We start from the raw sequence: 21,101 nt of genomic DNA, 5'->3' as shown, positions 1-21,101 counted from the left end.
GAGGAGAACCAGTAAATTGAGTAGTTTCGTAGATTGAGGATGAGAAGAAGTTGTTGGAAAGCGGCAGAAAGGTCAAGGAGAATTAGGAGAGAGTAGCAACCACTGTATTTAGCAGCAATTAAACCATTGTACACTCTTGCCAGGACAGTTTTGACAGAGTATCAATGCAGAATCCTGATTGAAGTGGGTCAAGCAGAGAGTTGGATTCAAAGAAGTCGGTCAGACTAGTGTTCACAACTCTTTCCAGGATCTTGGAGACAGGCCGGTAGTTGGATGGAGAGTTAGGGTCAAGGTTGGGCATTTTTAGAATCAGGGTGATGGTTGCATGCTTGAAAGGTAAAGGAATTATGCCAGAGGAGATGGATAGATTGAATATTTAAGTGAAACGTAACATTTTATATTTAAAAAAAAAAAAAAAAAACAGTATATTCTAGATACATGATATACTTTGTGAGTATATCACAATGCATATCGTGTGTATGTGCAATTTAATTGTTTCGTTTTGACACTGCATTCTTTTGTATTGTGTTTATCACATTAATTTTGCATTATATATATATTCACAATACACAAAGAGATTATTTAAATACACTTTAGTTCATCTAGCAATATTTAATTTACCGTATATACTCGAGTATAAGCCGACCCGAATATAAGCCGAGGCCCCTAATTTTACCCCAAAAAACTGGGAAAACGTATTGACTCGAGTATAAGACTAGGGTGGGAAATGCAGCAGCTACTGGTAAATTTCTAAATAAAATTAGATCCTAAAAAAATTATATTAATTGAATATTTATTTACAGTGTGTGTATATAATGAATGCAGTGTGTGCGTATGAATGCAGTGTGTGCGTATGAATGCAGTGTGCGCATGAGTGCAGTGCGTGTATGAGTGCAGTGCGTGAGTGCAGTGTGTGTGTATGAGTGCAGTGTGTGTGTATGAGTGCAGTGTGTGTGCAGTGTGTGTATGAGTGCAGTGTGTGTGTGTGTATGAGTGCAGTGTGTGTGTGTATGAGTGCAGTGTGTGTGCGTATATATTAATTGAATATTTATTTTCAGTGTGTGTATATAATGAATGCAGTGTGTGTGTATGAGTGCAGTGTGTATGAGTGTAGTGCGTGTATGAGTGCAGTGTGCGTATGAGCTCAGTGTGCGTATGAGTGCAGTGCGTGTGTATGAGTGCAGTGCGTGTGTATGAGTGCAGTGTGTGTGTATGAGTGCAGTGTGTGTGTATGAGTGCAGTGTGTGTGTGTATGAGTGCAGTGTGTGTGTGTATGAGTGCAGTGTGTGTGTGTATGAGTGCAGTGTGTGTGTGTATGAGTGCAGTGTGTGTGTGTATGAGTGCAGTGTGTGTGTGTATGAGTGCAGTGTGTGTGTGTATGAGTGCAGTGTGTGTGTGTATGAGTGCAGTGTGAGTGTGTATGAGTGCAGTGTGAGTGTGTATGAGTGCAGTGTGAGTGCAGTGTGTGTGTGTATGAGTGCAGTGTGTGTGCGTATATATTAATTGAATATTTATTTCCAGTGTGTGTGTATAATGAATGCAGTGTGTGTGTATGAGTGCAGTGTGTGTGAGTGCAGTGTGTGTGTGTGTGAGTGCAGTGTGTGTATGAGTGCAGTGTGTGTGAATGCAGTGTGTGTGAATGCAGTGTGTGTGAATGCAGTGTGTGTGAATGCAGTGTGTGTATATGAATGAAGTGTGAGTGTGTGATGCAGTGTGTGTTTGTGGATGTGTTGGTGGGGGTGGGCATTTGATATATTATTAATTATTATTTTTTTTTTAATTTTTTTTATATTATTTATTTTTTTGTATTATTATTTATTATTTAAATATTATTAAATTATCTTTTTTTTTTCGTCCCCCCTCCCTGCTTGCTAGCTGGCCAGGGAGGGGGGCTCCTTCCCTGGTGGTCCAGTGTCATTGGTAGTTCAGTGGGGGGAGAGGGGTGCTGGCAGAGCTGTACTTACCTTTCCTGCAGCTCCTGTCAGCTCTCTCCTCCTCCGCGCCGTCCGTTCAGCTCCCTCTGTCAGCTCACAGTGTAAGTCTCGCGAGAGCCGCGGCTCTCGCGAGACTTACACTGGGAGCTGACCGAGGTGCTGAACGGACGGCGCGGAGGAGGAGAGAGCTGACAGGAGCTGCAGGACAGGTAAGTACAGCTCTGCCAGCCCCCCTCTCCCCCCAGTCTGTATTGTGGCAATGTAAATTGCCATAATACAGACTCTGACTCGAGTATAAGCCGAGTTGGGGGTTTTCAGCACAAAAAATGTGCTGAAAAACTCTGCTTATACTCGAGTATATACGGTATCTCCCATGTTGGAATTAGTGTAGGACCCACCGATATTGGGGTGCTGTGAAATACTGGTGGGCTTAACACAATACGCCTATATGGTGGAACTTAATCCCCATATTTGTTTGCCGAGATAGGGGATTTTAAGTAGCCTTATGAAATGTTAAACTATGTGTTTGCTCTTCCTTAATCTGCATATTGCAAAAATTATTTTAAAAAATGCATGTTCCGGATGTGCCCCCAATTCCCTTTTTTCCTGTATTATTTGTAAGAAATACAATAGAAGTTGAAGAAATATGTACTTGTAGCTCTATGCGCTGAAAACAAAAATATACAAAACATAAATCGTTATAGTACAGTTTGTCAGAGCCTCAAATGCCTTTTACTGGAGTAAGAGTGTCTAACTATGGCTCTACAAGAGGCTTAAAAACCCCTCGGTGTGATTATATATATATTGTATTTTTTTTTTAAATCAAGGAGACTGCATTTACCATCAAAGAAGCATTGTGTTTAGCAGGCCTTGATATTGTGAGAGAAAACATTGGTTAGAAGAGAAGCACCATTTGTAAAAATAAAAACACTTCAATCATTAAGCCTCACAGGAGCTAACCTTTGACCTTCCATCTTTCTTCAGCAAGACTTGGGAAAGCACATCATTCTTGCGATGCTGTCCTGGGAACCTCTCCCCACTTAGCTTGTGTTGAGACTTGGCTGGGGCTTCAGCTGAAGGCTTTATAGTCTTTGATGAAGTTTTTCCTGGACCTTTGATGTTCTTCAAGTCACTCGCACTCCCTACTTTTCTTCTCTGAGCCATCTCATGAACTCTGTGATCTGCCAACTTCTTCCCAGAGTCCTTCGTTGTTAATTCATCCTGTGAAATGATCAATATTGTACAATATGTTAAGAATAAAATCGACACAGTTATTGCCAAAGACTTTTTAATTGAGAGATAAACTGTTGTTCTTACTACACACACTCTGCGCCATACTTGAGAAACAGCGTAATTGGAGAAGGTTTCTAGATTTTAGCCTCAAAGTAGCAATTCTCTTCTCAATTCTGAATGAATATCGAGGAGTTGCAATCAATTGTGAAAGATTTGCTTTCCTTACATTTTACACTTAAAGGGGAATTGTTACTTCTAATTATTTTTAATATTATGTTTATTTTTCAGTATATTCAACAAATATGTATTTGTAAGATGTGGAAAGAAAATTAATATAAAATTCCACACCCGTTTATCCTGCAACTGGGCGCCTCCATCTTAGCTCCCTGTCAATCATTGTTATAAGCTCCGCCCCTTACACCTGGCAGTCAGTATAGAGAGAGCCACCTCCATCTTAGCTCACTGTCAATCATTGTTATAAGCTCCGCCCCTTTTACACCTGGCAGTCAGTATAGAGAGAGCCACCTCCATCTTAGCTCCCTGTCAGTCATTGTTATAAGCTCCGCCCTTTACACCTGGCAGTCAGTATAGAGAGAGCCACCTCCATCTTAGCTCCCTGTCAATCATTGTTATAAGCTCCGCCCCTTACACCTGGCAGTCAGTATAGAGAGAGCCACCGCCATCTTAGCTCCCTGTCAGTCATTGTTATAAGCTCCGCCCCTTACACCTGGCAGTCAGTATAGAGAGAGCCACCTCCATCTTAGCTCACTGTCAATCATTGTTATAAGCTCCGCCCTTTACACCTGGCAGTCAGTATAGAGAGAGCCACCTCCATCTTAGCTCCCTGTCAATCATTGTTATAAGCTCCGCCCTTTACACCTGGCAGTCAGTATAGAGAGATCCACCTCCATCTTAGCTCCCTGTCAATCATTGTTATAAGCTCCGCCCCTTACACCTGGCAGTCAGTATAGAGAGAGCCACCTCCATCTTAGCTCACTGTCAATCATTGTTATAAGCCCCGCCCATTACACCTGGCAGTCAGTATAGAGAGAGCCACCTCCATCTTAGCTCCCTGTCAATCATTGTTATAAGCTCCGCCCCTTACACCTGGCAGTCAGTATAGAGAGAGCCACCGCCATCTTAGCTCCCTGTCAGTCATTGTTATAAGCTCCGCCCATTACACCTGGCAGTCAGTATAGAGAGAGCCACCTCCATCTTAGCTCCCTGTCAGTCATTGTTATAAGCTCCGCCCTTTACACCTGGCAGTCAGTATAGAGAGAGCCACCTCCATCTTAGCTCCCTGTCAATCATTGTTATAAGCTCCGCCCCTTACACCTGGCAGTCAGTATAGAGAGAGCCACCTCCATCTTAGCTCACTGTCAATCATTGTTATAAGCTCCGCCCTTTACACCTGGCAGTCAGTATAGAGAGAGCCACCTCCATCTTAGCTCACTGTCAATCATTGTTATAAGCTCCGCCCTTTGTACCTGGCAGTCAGTATAGAGAGAGCCACCTCCATCTTAGCTCCCTGTCAATCATTGTTATAAGCTCCGCCCTTTACACCTGGCAGTCAGTATAGAGAGAGCCACCTCCATCTTAGCTCCCTGTCAATCATTGTTATAAGCTCCGCCCTTTACACCTGGCAGTCAGTATAGAGAGAGCCACCTCCATCGTAGCTCCCTGTCAATCATTGTTATAAGCTCCGCCCTTTACACCTGGCAGTCAGTATAGAGAGAGCCACCTCCATCTTAGCTCCCTGTCAATCATTGTTATAAGCTCCACCCTTTACACCTGGCAGTCAGTATAGAGAGAGCCACCTCCATCTTAGCTCCCTGTCAATCATTGTTATAAGCTCCGCCCTTTACACCTGGCAGTCAGTATAGAGAGAGCCACCTCCATCTTAGCTCCCTGTCAATCATTGTTATAAGCTCCACCCTTTACACCTGGCAGTCAGTATAGAGAGAGCCACCTCCATCTTAGCTCCCTGTCAATCATTGTTATAAGCTCCGCCCTTTACACCTGGCAGTCAGTATAGAGAGAGCCACCTCCATCTTAGCTCCCTGTCAATCATTGTTATAAGTTCCGCCCTTTACACCTGGCAGTCAGTATAGAGAGAGCCACCTCCATCTTAGCTCCCTGTCAATCATTGTTATAAGCTCCGCCCTTTACACCTGGCAGTCAGCATAGAGAGAGCAAACAGAGAAGACGAGAAATGAAGCAGTGTTTCTCTTTCTTCTCTTCATTAGCAATGTGTGCCCTGGCTGTGCCTGGTTTGAAATCCCCCTTAATCATACAGTCACCGTAGTGACCCCCATCCATCAGACAGGATAGAGCCAAATGGCTAAGTGCTGATCCAGTTCCATTACTAGAATTTAATAATAATCTGATTATTTTTCTATATCTTCTTTTGGAAAACAATAAATCTAAAATAAACCGAAGATGTGTGATTGCAATAAAAAGCAAATTAACAGCAAGAGATTGTTGGGGAGGTTTTAGTCTTTTGAAAAGTACTATCACATTGTCCTAATACTAAAAGCATGCAGACACCACCATGCTATGACCATTATACAGAACTTTATAAAAGTATATTTCTTGTGTTTATCAGATTTTTATTTTAAAGGAACACTATAGGGTCAGGAACACAAACCTGTATGCCTGACTACAGAATTACAGATTTTTAGCCAATCCAGTGCTTTCCCACAGGGGCAAGCATTGGATTTACATGCAAGTGCCTGCAAGGACTCTTTATACTCACCAGAAAAACTATAATAAGTTGCAGTTGTTCTGGTGACTATAATGTCCCTAATTTTCATATAGTCATCTTTTCATTTATGTAATGAATATTAAAGGGACCCTCCAGACTCCTAAAGCACTTTAGCTTGCTGGATTGCTTTAGATGTGAAGAGTGTGTCCTATTTTTTTCATTTTGCAAAAAGTTGTGATTTCAGTAGAAATTGACACTTTTGTAAATTAACCTGGTTACTCCAACTGTCAATCAAACAGGTCTTGTGACTTCCTGGTTTGGTTAGGTTTTTCTGCAAACCACTTCGTAGTGAATGACTGTTTTCATCCCATCTAGACTGTCCCTTTAGGCAGTGCAATGGATTAGAATGTAGCATTCCTCAATCTCCTTACTTTTTCGAGTTTCCCATTTTCTTTTCTAACAGTTGGTTGCCCCATTTTTAAGCTATATGCAAGCTGTAAGCCAGGGAGATTAATTACAAACAATTCATGTATTTAAACTCAATTTATACCACCCTCTGTCAGTTTTTAAAGGTTCCTGCATTTTTTGTCGAGGAGCATAAAGTTTACCATTAACGTACCTGAATCTCAGAGTTCATTTTAGAAATCCACAAATCCACATCTTTCTGAATGCGAATTTTCTCGGCGCCATTACTGAAAGAACATAATGTTAATATTAACCTTTAACAATGAGAGCATGTAACCAGCAATCTACACATGGACGTTAGTAATGGAATCTTATTACTGATCTAATGCAATCTGGGGACAATACAAAAACCAACCTGGAAGATTGCTGTGAGGATTATTCACTAAACTAAGAGTTTCACAAATTCGATCCAAATGGCAAAACAGAGGCAAAAGTTGCCAAGTTGCGATGATGGCTGAAATCAGCTTTTTTCACCTAAGTTATTCCATTTGGATTTAATTAGCAAAAATTCTGAGATTAATTAATCAATCTATGTAACAGGTGTCGTTCATTTCAAGCTTCCTATATAATAGTAATAGGTCTATGAAACACGTGGCTGAATCTTAGTGACTCCTCAGAGGGGTTCCCAATGATAGAATCCAATTGAACAAGTATTTAAAGGACCACTATAGTGCCAGGAAAACAAACTTGTTTTCCTGGCACTATAGTGTTAATAGGTCCCGCCCCACCCTCATGGCCCCCCTCCCGCCAAGCTGAAGTGGGAGGAAGGGGTTGAACACTTACCTTTATCCAGCGCCGGCTCCCTCGGCGCTGGGGACTCTTCTCCTTCTTCCGACGTCATCGGCTGAATGCGCATGCGCGGCAAGAGCCGCGCGCGCATTCAGTCAGTCCATAGGAAAGCATTTCTCAAAGCTTTCCTATGGACTCTGGCATCTTCTCATTGTGAAAATCAAATGAGAAGCGTCTCTAGCGGCTGTCAATGAGACAGCCACTAGAGGCTGGATTAACCCATTTGTAAACATAGCAGTTTCTCTGAAACTGCTATGTTTACAGCTGCAGGGTTAACCCTAGATGGACCTGGAACCCGGACCACTTCATTGAGCTGAAGTGGTCTGGGTGCCTATAGTGGTCCTTTAAGAGAATGCTGTGGCTTCTGCAATAAACACTACCTACCTGTCTGTAGTGAGAGCAGAGATCAAGGAGTACACGGCAGCTCCATCTTTAGCTCGGATTATAGCTTCCAAATTGTCTTCAAGGACCTTCTTACTATACCGCACATCCTTTAAGATGCGCTCGGCATCTTCAAACTTGGACTTGGGAGGATTGGCCGTCTTCAGCAAACAAGACTGGGGCTTCTCTACGGCACTGAAGAGACATGGCGTGCTGGGCCTAGCTGTGGGCTAAAGATCAATGAACAAATAAAGCTAGATGTAACAGTACAATTAAAGTACTTTAAACGTAGAAAATAGAAATATAGATATTTACAGGCTAGAAAAAAAAAAAATAGTTCCATAGAGTTGAATTATGTACATTATTTGTTGTTTAGGAGAATTGCATACCCACCAAGCACATTGTAAATAATTTTCTGTCTTTGCACCTACACTTCCAGATTATCTCATATCTTTCTAACATTTTAGAAGTTAAACTATTATTGCCCAGGGCTACCCTGGGTGCAAGGGACAGCAGCTTCCACGAGAATTCATTGATTAAAGGGACAATAAGAACATTATAACAACTTTAGCTTAATGAAGCGGTTATGGTGCATAGATCAGGCCCCTCCAGTCTCACAGCTCAATTCTTTGCCATTTAGGATTTAAATCACTTTTTATGCAGCCCTCGTCATACCTCCCTTTCAATCAGATGTGAACTTGCTTTAGAAGGTTCTCCTGCTCTGTAAACTGAACAGAATTTTACATTAAACAGAATTTGCAATAATGGTCGTATAATCTTTAGATCCCCTTTACAGGAAGTGTTCAGGACAGATGTGCAAGTCATTAAGGGTTATGATGTATACACGAAAACGGCTTCATTAAGATAAAGTTGTTTTGTTGCCTATAGTATTCCTTTAAAGGTGAGAGTCCATAGTAAACAATAGAGTAAATAGCATTAATGGCTGTTTTACTCAGAAAGGGAATAATGGATATACCTTTAATTCATCCACTTGTGATCTCCACTGTTTGGCTTCCTAGAAAGAAAAAAAAAAAAGATGCAAAATTTTAGAAGAAAACACATAAAATTGCCCTCTGGTATGGAAGTTCCATCTCAAACTATTATGAAAATCAAGTATTTATCCCGAATAGAGTCCCGAATTAGCAAACATTTCACAGGTTAGAGAAATCAGCAAATTTGAAATTTGTGTCAGGTTTCAAGGAATCCCATTACCCTCAATCGCGATTTTGGCTATGATATAGGAAAGCACAGTGCCAGAATTTACTGGGTAAAGTTTAATGTAGACACAGAATACAATGGTTGCATTTTTGCATAGGTTTTAGTGTTTTACCTTTAAAATACATTAACAAAAAGAACAGCTTCATTCCAGCCTTGATTTCCCCCTAAAAAGGTAGCCCCAGTTGGCTGGTTACTCACATGGTTCCACATGATGAACCATTTTATAAAACATGATAACTATGTAACCTCCATCCATCCGTGATGATGATTTGAAGTACTTCTGACATTTCCAATGATGCACTGCCGTAACTTCCATAAGCGACGTCTTACCTGAATAATGCCATGCATTTCCTTCTTTAATGAGCCCAGGTCGTAGAGAACCTCGCTAGCTTTCCGCAAAGCAGGTTCAGTGGTAGGATATCCGCTGCCACAATGGCTTTTGGAAGAGGTGACTGGTTCAAGGATGAAACTGTAAAAACAAGAAAGTATAAATAAGGAATTACTGTAACTTCCGCAGGCTCTGAAGCTGGCTGATGGAAGGAACTTGTAAGTTTATAAATGGAATCTCCCTGATGATGGTAAATGCAGCTGAGCTGATAATCACATCCTACGGGAAATGAATTATGATGCAGTGGAGACGGTTTATGATATACGTTCTTGGATATTTGTAATTTATGGCTGATCATCCTGTATCCCCCTACAAACACACCTAGACATAATATCTGAAAACAATCCCAAACAGATGGTCATTTTTAGGAAATGATGGAATCAGCCTTCTTTTTCCATGTAGTTATTGCACATGTATACATGTCAAGCAAGGCTAACCCAATCATGTGAATACGAGTCCCACAGGCGTTCAGCCTTTCCACCGGGGCTTCTATCACTTCCCACACAATGTGATATGAACGATATGAACATTTCTACATTATGTTTTGTGTTTCAATACTCAGGAGAAGCTCAGTTGCCGTCTTATCACTGCGAGCATTCTAGCTGGAAGACAGAAGAACAAGAATAGAAAAGGAATCTATTAAAAGTGAGTCGCCCAGACAACTTACTAAACGTGCCAACAAATCAATGCTTCTCCTGGGTTCATGGACTTGGACGGAGGCCAGTTCCTCAAATCTTGTATTTACTCACTCAAGTAGAATTGATGGTACTATTGGTCGTCATGGATACCAGGACTGGTATAATTCAACTACAGCAAGTCCTAGCTGTGATACACTCACATACACACATTTTTTGATCAAGTTCTTTATGTTGTGTAGTTAAAACAATAATCTATAAAGGATGTGACTAATGGGGTAATAAAGCAAACTAACCCTATATAAAATGGCCCAAGCGTCCAGATATTGCGTCACACTGGGGAAAGAGATTGCCTCTTACTGTATTGTATATTAGGCCCCGGAGCTCCTCTCTACCAGAAACCTGCCAGATTAGTCTATTTCAGCATTTTATCCCGCCGTGTGAGGTTGTCATATATAAAAAAACCTAATTTTAAGGCTCCTGTACTTAATGGAAACATTAAAAGCCAATGCCATCAATCATTACAAAATGAATAGGCAGCTGGAGAGAGCAAACATTACACAATGTGCATGAACAAACAGAAAAGTAATGAAACCTGCGAGGAATATGTTAAGTGCCTTCTTTATGCAACTCATTATCACAAGGGAACACGATCTTAACAGTTACTTGGACGAGACTCAAAAACTAAATTGAACTTGATATGACCCAGCATGCAAAATATAATGTACATAGTGCTCCAAGCAAATTTAATTACTGAACAGCCTCACGCACCCACAGGACCAATCAATGAGGATAAACAATCCTACAGAGCTTCAGAAGGAAAAAGACTGATATAAGAAATTCTGTTCAGTTAGGAGAGATTTCAAGTTGAATATGATGTGCTGTGGTTGCAGCTAGTCATTCAATCTGAAATTGTGTGTTTTGCTCGTAATATAATAGAATATTCATTCATTTTATCTGATCAGGAGCTCATATGATTTCAATATGAAGGGTGGAGAAGTATCTGGTTTCCAGCCATCAATCACTGCTTCCCAAGGTGAGGGAGCGTCCATTTTAACGCACCAAATGACTCATTTTCAAACATCTGAAGCCATGGAGACCTTAATTTTTCATTGTAATCAGTACATTGCTGATGGTTAGAAAACTGAAATGGAACTTCAAGATGGACAACTCTATCCAAAACAAAATGCTAGATTTCAAGTGGTAATTACAGCTGAACTTACATTGTGTGGTTAGATGTATTAGTAATCTTAGGACAGTTTTAATTTAAATGGGTTGATAATAAAATAACCATAATAATAGCACCAATGAATCATTATTATTAATATTAGCCAATAGATTCTGCAGTGATTTACAATTATAAATTAAGGAGATTTGGCAAGTAATTGACATACACAATATAACAGAAACAAGAGGCAGAGAAGGCAGTGCTCTAACGAGCTTACAGTCTATGAGGAAGGGGTAAAGGCACAGAGAAATCACAGCATGTCAATGGGGGCTGGAATGATGGATAAGATGTCTTGTTGAAATAAACTGGTGAAAGTAGCAGGAAAGAGTGAGCTGGGCTATGGAGGCTAGGGAACTGATAATGGCAGAGAAACGCAAGTCACCCAGGAAGACGGTAAGCTTTCCTACTGAGGTGTGTTATCCGTGACTTCTTAAAGCACCGAAGGCTAGAAGAGAATCTGATGGCACTGGGTAGCGAATTCCAAAGGAACGGGAAAGCCCTTGGAAAATCCTGCAAATGGCAGTTGGCAGTGCGGCGACGAGCAGATGTTGGGAGGTCGCTTGCAGAGTTAAGGATGTATTTGTTGAGGAAAGAGGCATTGAAGTGAGGAGTGGAGTTAGCGAGTGCTTTGTAGGTTAGTGTTAGCAGTTTGAATTGGATCCAGAAGGGGACAGGAAGTCGATGTAATGATTGACAAAGGGCTGAGGTGTGGGAGTAGTGTTCAGTCAGGAACGTGAGCCTGGTAACAGCATTTGGCACAAACTGAAGAGGGGAAATGCCAGGATTGGCCAATGAGTAGTGAGTTGCAATAGTCAAGTAAGGAAATAATGAGCGCATGAATTTAAGCATATCATGCCAGTCTGTTCAGTTAAAGTGGTTCTAATGAGACTGTCTGCTATCATTATACTTAAAGTTAATCTTATAATCTCCAAGGCAGTGTTCGTGTTCCCTTTAATTATATTATTATGAGTGTTATACCAGTAATCTCTCAGAAGTGTTCCCTCTAAGAATAGTTTGTGAGCAGGTCAATAATACATAAAAAATAAATGTAACCACCTTTCCCTGTATTTGGCATAAAAACCAAAAAAGAACCAATTAGTGTCCTCAGCTATCAGATTAAAGATGCTCTCTAACTACAATGCGTTATAGTGGTTATGGTGCCAGAAAACCCCTGTCCCAAAGTAAGCAGTCAAGTCCTTTTTAAATGTTTGACATTCACCAAGGCCCTTTTTATGACTGCTCTGCTTCTGGTGTTCACAATAATGTGGTTACAGAATAAATACGAATCTATTGTATCTTTTCATTTCGTTCATTGAAACCTCTCTCTATCAGTTCCGTTCAATCCTCTGCAACGTGCCCACTCCTTTCCAATGTCCAAATCCACTCTTCTTCCAGCACTTGTCACTCTCCCTCCACAGTTTTTATGTCATTTTAGCCTATATTTTTATGATTGATATCATGCATCATTACAGCACTGGCCATGAGGGAGCCATGCTAGCTCTTTGCAGATGGACTCAGTCCTTAACTCATCCTGAGGCCTCCAAAAATCAGAAAGTGTAAGATAAGACAATCTGACTCCCACTCCCCTAGGCCAGCACCCCACTAGCCAGTTTCCATAACAAATTTTTAACTCTGGATGATTGAAGCGCAGCCAAAATTATTGAACAAAAAGTATTTAGAGATTTCAAACAAAAAGCAAAAAGAAAACACAAACATTCAATAAACACATAATATACGTGAAATATGAGGACTATAACTGGGTTTACCTGTTATTCCCATGGCGGGGGTACTTTAAAGAAGTGTCTTTTTTGTCGATTGCTGTATAGGAGGAAGATCTGTCGTCGTGCTGCCGCAGAGAGTTCACTTTCCCTGTGATACAAACATATTACATCAACACAGCTGGATCAGAGCTCAAATATAGCACTGTCCAAATACAGAAATAATAAAAAAAACATGATCAACTGAACAAAGACTCCCCATCCTAAAGGCAATAAATCATACACTGATCAGACCTATAAGGCAGATAAAACATCCACATATTCTTTGTAACTCAGCATTAGCGGACGATCTACTGTTAGGAAACCTTATCACTGTTGCATTAAAAGTCGATCATTTATTTTTCAGGTGGACGGGAAAAGGGAGCCCAAGAGATTTACTAACACTGCAGTGTCATTTCATTTGTAATACCGGAGACTTCCTATAACTGATACTGGAGAAATAGAAAAGTATTTTTTCATAAAGAGATATGGACGGGATGCTTGTTATGTATACTACCTAGTCTAATCACAATTATTATTAATTTGGATAATATTGTAAAATCTATCACTATGTAGAAATGCTCTCCTATTACAGAATACTGGGCAATATCAGGATTCATAGTTTGAGACATTTAATTAGTCCTATCACAATGTCCGGTTACACACTCCCCTTTCTCCCCACGGCCCATGCTGGCCTGGTCTCTGCAACACAAAACTGAAAAGGTCTGTTCTATAGAAGGGTTTTTTTTAACAATGAAATTACTACATGCATTTCCACAACAACCATTTCTGTAGGTTTTCAATGTATATAGTTATATATAGTAATATTTCATACAGAGGGTTATCGCCTTGATTTTTGTCTTAGTAGAATTGATGTTGTCTTACCATATGATGTATAGAAACGAAATGAAATCAGTTCTGACTCTATTTAACGGGTTTTAGATCCTTTAGATCACGATACTATTAAAGGTTATTTAGCAGCACTAATTTCGCTAAATTTAGTTATTCTAGAATTTGAAATTGGTTCTGGGTTTACGAAAGTCTCTGGGGGAGGCCAGCTTAGAAGCCTGAACTATAACTTGACAATTAGTATTTTCTGAGTGGCATGGTGATTGTGTAGATTAGATGCCAATAAATAGTGACTTGCATGGAAAGTGAAGGAGGAACCAGAATCTGACTTGCAGTAACCAATACACGGGCACACTATCGTCTTAGAGTCTGTCCAGCATAAAATATCAATGCAACAAAAGATATCCGGAGACTAGAACAAGCCTGGTATGTTTGGATTCCAACATTCAGAACTTCAATTTTAAAAATAATGATTGTTTTTATAATCTCTCTCTATATATATATATATATATATATATATATATATATATATATATATATATATATATATATATATATATATATGTGTCATTCATAATATGATACATTAAATCAAATTGCAAAGAACAAAATAGAAGCTGATCTACTACAGAATTTATAGAGATAACATGTAAACCGTACATTTTCACAGAGAGAATGAAAACTGTTGGTTAATTCACATACAAAATCCCAGGTGCATTCGAAGACTCTGAACGATTTTAAATTATAGTGGAAATATCCCGCAGCTTCTTTTTCATATTAAGATAGAATGTGCAAAGTGCTGATCCCGTGAGTCCATTTCTTTATTTTGGCCTTTTATTTATATTGGATAATTCATACCCAGATAATAAACCGGATACAAGCACGAGATTGAGTGAAATCCCCAACATTGAATAGTTATAATTCTTTGTATGCAATTTTAAATACCTTTTTTCCCCCCACCATAACTTTCTTGGTTTGTGCTTCGCAAGCAACACCAAACCTCAATAAGCAAACCAGTAACCAACCTCATCGATGAGTTGAATTAACAATGAAACAGCTGAGGGGTTTACTGGCTAAGCATCTCTTCCTGAGTTGTATTTCAAAGCTGTTGTATACAGAAAATATAAACTCCAAGGAATCCATGCTAATATGGAATAATAAGGCAAAAAGGTGGCTCCTGTTGAACTAATTTGCATATGCCCACCCAAAATCCCCTGCAGTGGTAACAGCACTGCAAATCTGAGATTTCTGTGGGAAGGCAAGTCTTATCGCTTGACTGGTGTTTTTAACAATGTATTGACTATGCAATTTTAGAGAATTAAGCACCACGATAGTCCTGTAGGTGGCGCCACAGCAAGAAGAAAGGAAGCTGGGTGCAAAAAAAATGCAGAATTCATTTTTGTGATAATGGAAATGAATTCACAGAAAACATGACAGGTTTGAATCATAGCAGTTAAGGAGATCTTTGCAAATCTCAGACCAGATTATTCTATTCTCACTACATGGGCAATATGAGAATGTTGGGTCATTGTGGAAATAGAGAAATTAAAAAATATGAAAAAAGTTAAATATACAAATGCAAAACATGGAGTAAAGACAGAAAACCATTTTAATCAGGACAGATTAATCATTATTATGTTACAATACTCACCTAAACACGGTGGAACTTTGCATTCATTCACATTCTCTTTTTCAAGTGATGTTTTCTGGGTAACCTGTGCAGCCATTGAAATGGGTACCGGGGCACACCTGCGTGGTGCTGGAGTTTCTAATGGGGATTTCCCAGACTGCCTCGTATCTTCTGTGCTAGAACATGCATTAGCACCTATTCAGAGAAGAGAATTGTGGGTACTTCAACAGCATGCAGGTATCACAAGCAAATCATATATAAAAGCAGAAAATGTCACATTATGTGGACCGACGCAAATTACTATTAAAATATAATGAAGCACATGGTTCATTAAATGAAATGTCTATTAAGGAATCATTAAAAACCCTTAGAGGTTCCTCTGTACAGCCTATTACCTGTACTAACAGGGAAGTTCTACTTAGACTGGACATTTTGGACATTCTCATTGATGATTCATTGTCTGAAGAATTTGTAATGTCTCCTCTTCAATCCACAGCAACAAAGAATAACAAAAATAACCCAGCATATCAGGGCTTCTCCCATTTAGATCAACAGAAAAAGCACCACACTTTCGAGCAGGATCAAAGGCAGATATTTATTTATACCTTCAGTGGCTCAGCAGAAGAATGGGTGGAGCTGGCAAGTTTGGGCCCAGGTGGCAAGTACAAATGACTGCCATTTTTCTGAGCACAGAACTCAGATTCTAGCCGAGATTCCAGTCCTGGAGAGCATTGAGAATTTCCTCTCTATAGTCGTGCGTATAACTAGCCTAGTCTCTCTTTCGCCTGTAGTCCTCTGCCAACACACATTTCTGTATACCTCCAGTGGCTCAGCAGATGAATGCTATGAGGCTGCTGTCTGCGACCCCTGTATCCGTGTGGCCCAAGGAGCAGTTGTCCCCCTCTCCCACTGGCGAGGAAGCAGACTTATAGCATTCTAAGCTTGTTGCTTTACTGAAATTATTTCAGGAAATCTAAAAATCGGTTCTAAAACTGAAGGATGTTTTTTTTCTTCTTTTACAATATTGCCTTCTCAAATTCAATTGTGTCATAGCAGCAATTTTGTAAAAAAAAACAAAAAAAAACCACTGACTTCAGTGTTCCATAAGGAGACACTACAGTCACACAGTCCACTTTACCTCAATGACGTGGTCTGGGTGCAGTGGGTCTGTAATTTTAACCGTTCAAAATGAATTTATTATTTTATTTTTTTTTTTTACCAATTTTCACTTTGGATCTTAATATAAATATATATATAAATTAGTCATTTTCAAAGAAGCTTTTTTTTGTGTCTGCAACAAGACTTGTATTTGCCTTCACATGGTTATATGCTACGATTGTTGGACATAATTAGAGCAAATAAATGAATATTGAAATGTTTTAGGGGTGTTGTTCAGAATGCTCTTTTTTTTAGCAACAAAATAGCTGTGGCAAAATCATTAAACTGCAATAATAGGAAAAAAAAATAAAAATGTAGAATATTTATTATAAAGGCAAACCTGTATTGCTGGTATTACTGGGGATGGAAGATGAAGCCTGCTCCAGCTGATGAACTGGCCGAAGTTTTGGAGCCTCCGAGGTCAGACTAGCACACACTGGGGCTGTAGTCTTATGTTGACACAAGAAGTCTTTAACAGTAGAGCTTAGAAAGTGGGACTAAAACATACACAGTTAGAAAACAATTATATTGCTAGTGAAATATAAATACAGTGTTTTATTTATGCACGTCTACATAGCTATTTATTTGTTTCTAGAAAAGAAAAGAAAATACACAAATCCTTGAGAACTGAAAGAGAACAATCAGGATCCATAGAATGTATTGAACATTATATGGATTTAATTTTTTACCAAAAAAAAAGTCTTCTAAGTTAGATTTATCTTTTAATTGGAGGGGGCGTCACATTCTAAATGCTCACCCCACATATTACCTAACTGATTTAGTGGCAGTTAAGATGTTCCATCAGCCTCGGGTACAAGGGAGTGAACGAGAGCAGAGTTATAAACCTGGGCCATAGCAATTGTTGGACTATGACCACAATAATAGTCAGCCAACATATGGCCAAACCACAGCTGGATCTGATACCCTGCACAAGCTTCCCCTGTGCCGAGCCCTCTGAAGCGGACACAACATACTAACGTCAACCAAATCAGGGAAGTAAATTAGCGGAGGGAAGGTAAGTGACTGATCCTGCACCAAGATGGCTGGCTGGCTCCAGGAACAGAGACCACAAGCAATTGCACATGCAAACAATGGTTTACTTACAGTGTGTCACGATTCGGGGAACCCAACACGCTAACACACACACACAGAAAAGGTGCAGTACCGGACCTTAGAGTGGCCGGGCTAAGCACACACAGAATAGTCAGGAGACAAGCCGAGTAAGGGGAACCAGAAGACAGAATAACGAGAAACAAGCCGAGGTCAAAGGGTAGGAGAAAATCAGTTTAACAAGCCAGAGAGTACGTAACCAGAAACACAAGTTCAGTAGCAATAGTAGTAAGCAAAGACCACAACAGGGCAGGGAGGAACAGGAAAGGTAAGTATTTAAACCATTAGATTAATTCTGATTGGATAATTTCCAATCAGAATTAGTAATCACACGTGGGAGATATGTATACCTCCCACTGTGATTAAGGCACTGTGACTTTAACGCCGGGTCAGGTGGCTGACCGCGGCGTGTACAAGAGTGGGCGGTCCCCCAGCGTTCAGCGTCATGCATGCTGCCGCTGGGGGACGGAGAGGAGGACGCGGGCGGGATCCGAGGCTGGGAGGATGCCGCCCAGCGAGCGTATGCCGGGAAAGGACCCGCGGACGGCTGGAGGGTGAGTGCCGCGAGCGGACTGCAGCCTCCCCTCGCAGCCGCCCGGGGGATCCTGACACAGTGTATACAGGCATGGAAAATATCTGCGGGTCATGTTCTAAAGGGCAGCACACTGATAAATGTGGACAGAATGAAGTTAGAATGTAATGTTGTTCATTTTAAGAAACGCTATTTCAGAGGCACGTGACCCAATCAAGAACAAGCAAAGGAAAAAAATGTAAGTGCATTACTCGGACAGCTTCTCCAGCAGCAATTAAAGAGATTTCAAACTGACTTTCACGCAGGATATGAATATTGTACAAGCCCAGAATAATCAAATGTCAATCTGTTTAATCCGGCAGTAGAATTGTTGGAGCTAGATAAACTGCCAAACACAAAAATGAGAAATGCATAGTCCCAGTCAGTCCTTGGCAATATGATGGTTAGCTGGCAGAAGGAAGAAGAAAGCTGTTCGGACAGGAAATTTAGTATTTAGTGTTGTATGACATGTGTTAGGCTGGCCAAGGGAGCTACGAGCCAGCCTTCTAGAGATCACATGAGGATAAGAAATCCTAAACGTGTTCTGATGTTAAAGCTTTAAATGTCAAAATGGTGAACACGATATGTCGCTTGTCCCTCTGGCTCTGGCTAAATAAATAAAAACATTTACAGAAAGTATTAATTCATTAGAAGTATTATTAGAGTGGCCTTTTGTAAAAGATGAACAAACAAAAAAAAAAAATCTTAAAGCATCTGTCAAGCTAAATACTTCATCTTTAATGTTTATGAAATTACTTTCATGCCTCAAGATGGTCAGGAGGCTCTAGTTTCCTGATCGCACAAAAAAAGAATTAAACTTAAAGTCATATAATCTTGTCTTGACTTAAACTTTAAGGCAAATTGATCCTCTTTGCCTGCCGAGTATTGCTGCACTGCCTAATTGGAGCCCTTAGCATGAACAATGCGATTCTAAAACTAAAAACAAAAACGGTTATTTGAAAATTGAGAAAATAAAGATATTACTAGGTCCATCAGGAGGCGTGGATGAGGTACCCTGATACCCGTTCTATTAAAGGGGGAGGCTGGAGAATGATTCCTACTATTCGCACAGTGCTTATTCAATCCTGTATTATTGGCCAGAGTGTGAGATAGAAGATATCTTTTTATGGTTCCACCAATAAATGCACAATGTGTGCAAAGCATTCTGGGATGCACACAGATCTCACGGAGCAAATCAGGAAGCAACCTCAAGGTAAGTGTAACATTTAATTTAAATATCTGCTGATAGCTCTAGGAGAAGGCCTAGATTAAATGATACGTAGATAAATGAGTTCTTGTCATGCACAGATTTGTAGGTGAATCGTATACTTTAAAGGATCACTATAGGGTCAGGAACACAAAAATGTATTCCGGACCCTATAGTGTTAAAACCACCATCTAGCTCCCCCCCCCCCCCCCCCGGGCCCCTCATGCCTCCATAAATATAGCAAAGTCTTACTGTATTCAAGCCTGAAGCTGTAACTCTGCATGCTGTTTGCCTCAAAAACAAAAACAAAAAAACAAGCAGTCTGCTGACATCCTTAGAAGTGGTATTCTGATCTGATCTGAGACTGACAAAGAGGCAGATCAGGGGCAGAGCCAGCATGATTCAAACACAGCCCTGGCCAATCAGCATCTCCTCATAGAGATGAATTGAATCAATGAATCTCTATGAGGAAAGTTCAGTGTCTGCATGCAGTGGGAGGAGATACTCAATGTTTGGATGCATTTTAGGCAGCCATGACCCAGGAAGGATCTCTAACAGCCATCTGATGAATGGACAGTGAAGTTATCACTAGGCTGTAATGTAAACACTGCATTTTCTCTGAAAAGACAGTATTTGCAGCAAAAAGCCTGAAGGTAATGATTATACTCACCAGAACAAATTCAATAAGCTGTAGTTGTTCCGGTGACTATAGTGTCCCTTTAAACACAGCGTGACGTCTGTCATTCACTATACTAGACAATAAAGTGTTGCACTAGTTACCTGCATGTCGATCTGCTGCTGTTGCAGTTTCTCCAGATGCTGCAGTCTCTGCTCTGTGAGTTTGGTCAGCTGATCCTCCAGCTGTGTCACTCGCTCACGGTACTGCATGTCCAGTGGCTGAGTTTGGACTTTGCTTTGCTGCTCGTTAAGACGTTGCAGATGCCTATCTGCCTCTTGGAGTTTGTTAAGCAGCTGAGAAACAGAATTCACTTGGGCTTCCATATCACTACGAACCTAAACAGGGGCGGGCAAGATGGCATCAGAAATAACAATATGAGGGGGAGGCAATCTCTGTTTCTATATAATAATGAAGTCAGCAATGCAGTAAATTACTGACTCTATTAAATTGTAACATGGAGCGTCAATACGTCTCCAGATTTCACAGACAGGGAGGAATGCCTTGTGGGTTTTTTTCCAACTGTCCACAGAGCTTTATTCCACAAGTTTAAAGGTTCAGACTTTTTAATAAAATGTGATAATTCTTCAGTAGTTTGACAAAACCAGGGGTTGGGTACCCATAGCGTTCCCTCTCTCCAGCTGTGTTGGCAAGACAAGAGTGATGTTTTCATTTTCAATATCTGTTCGGTCACCCTGGATGAGAGGCTGGTATTAATGGAGAAAGATTATTCCACAGTTAAGAGCCGATCACTGCGATCATGGTTGTACAGAATTAATATTGGTAATGCAGAAATGAAAATTCCACTTTCTAACTGTGACCGAAGAAAGGGTGGGCTATGGATGCCGGGGAGATTCTATTTTTTTTTTTGTAAATACCATTTCAAAAACAGTTTGAAAAATGTGGACAGTGCCCATAATCTCATAATTACTACAGTGAGCTGCAGTGGTTATGGTGCTTAGAGTGTCCTTTTAAGTTTGCTTTCTGTTAATCTTTTATATCAGACATGCTTGAACAAACTTTAATAAACATTGAATTAAAAAAAAAGGAATGAAATGGCATAGCAGTGTTTTAGAAGCAATAAAAATTAATTTTTTTAAAAGGAACATTTTTCCACCATCCATCACAGATTCATATTATCATGTGTAGGTACTTCTGCAGATATTAC

The 21,101-nt window shown here is 40.2% G+C and overlaps 1 protein-coding gene across 1 annotated transcript in view; it reads right to left on the bottom strand.

The window, feature by feature from the left end:
- Window positions 1–21,101, bottom strand: part of KIAA0586 (KIAA0586 ortholog) — a 75,413-nt gene that overhangs the window by 49,068 nt on the left and 5,244 nt on the right. The window contains exons 8-16 of the mRNA XM_063440195.1: window positions 20,038–20,271; window positions 16,710–16,866; window positions 15,233–15,406; window positions 12,742–12,844; window positions 9,055–9,193; window positions 8,483–8,521; window positions 7,510–7,736; window positions 6,491–6,563; window positions 2,895–3,155 (exon numbers count right to left, since the gene is read on the bottom strand). Of these exons, the coding sequence (XP_063296265.1) occupies window positions 2,895–3,155; window positions 6,491–6,563; window positions 7,510–7,736; window positions 8,483–8,521; window positions 9,055–9,193; window positions 12,742–12,844; window positions 15,233–15,406; window positions 16,710–16,866; window positions 20,038–20,271 (1,407 nt within the window). The remainder of the gene's footprint in view (window positions 1–2,894; window positions 3,156–6,490; window positions 6,564–7,509; window positions 7,737–8,482; window positions 8,522–9,054; window positions 9,194–12,741; window positions 12,845–15,232; window positions 15,407–16,709; window positions 16,867–20,037; window positions 20,272–21,101) is intronic.

The sequence above is a fragment of the Pelobates fuscus genome, chromosome 13 (assembly GCF_036172605.1).
Source record: "Pelobates fuscus isolate aPelFus1 chromosome 13, aPelFus1.pri, whole genome shotgun sequence".
Taxonomy (NCBI): Eukaryota; Metazoa; Chordata; class Amphibia; order Anura; family Pelobatidae; genus Pelobates; species Pelobates fuscus.
Note: the sequence above shows the minus strand (reverse complement) of the source record. Positions and strands in the feature narration are given on the sequence as shown.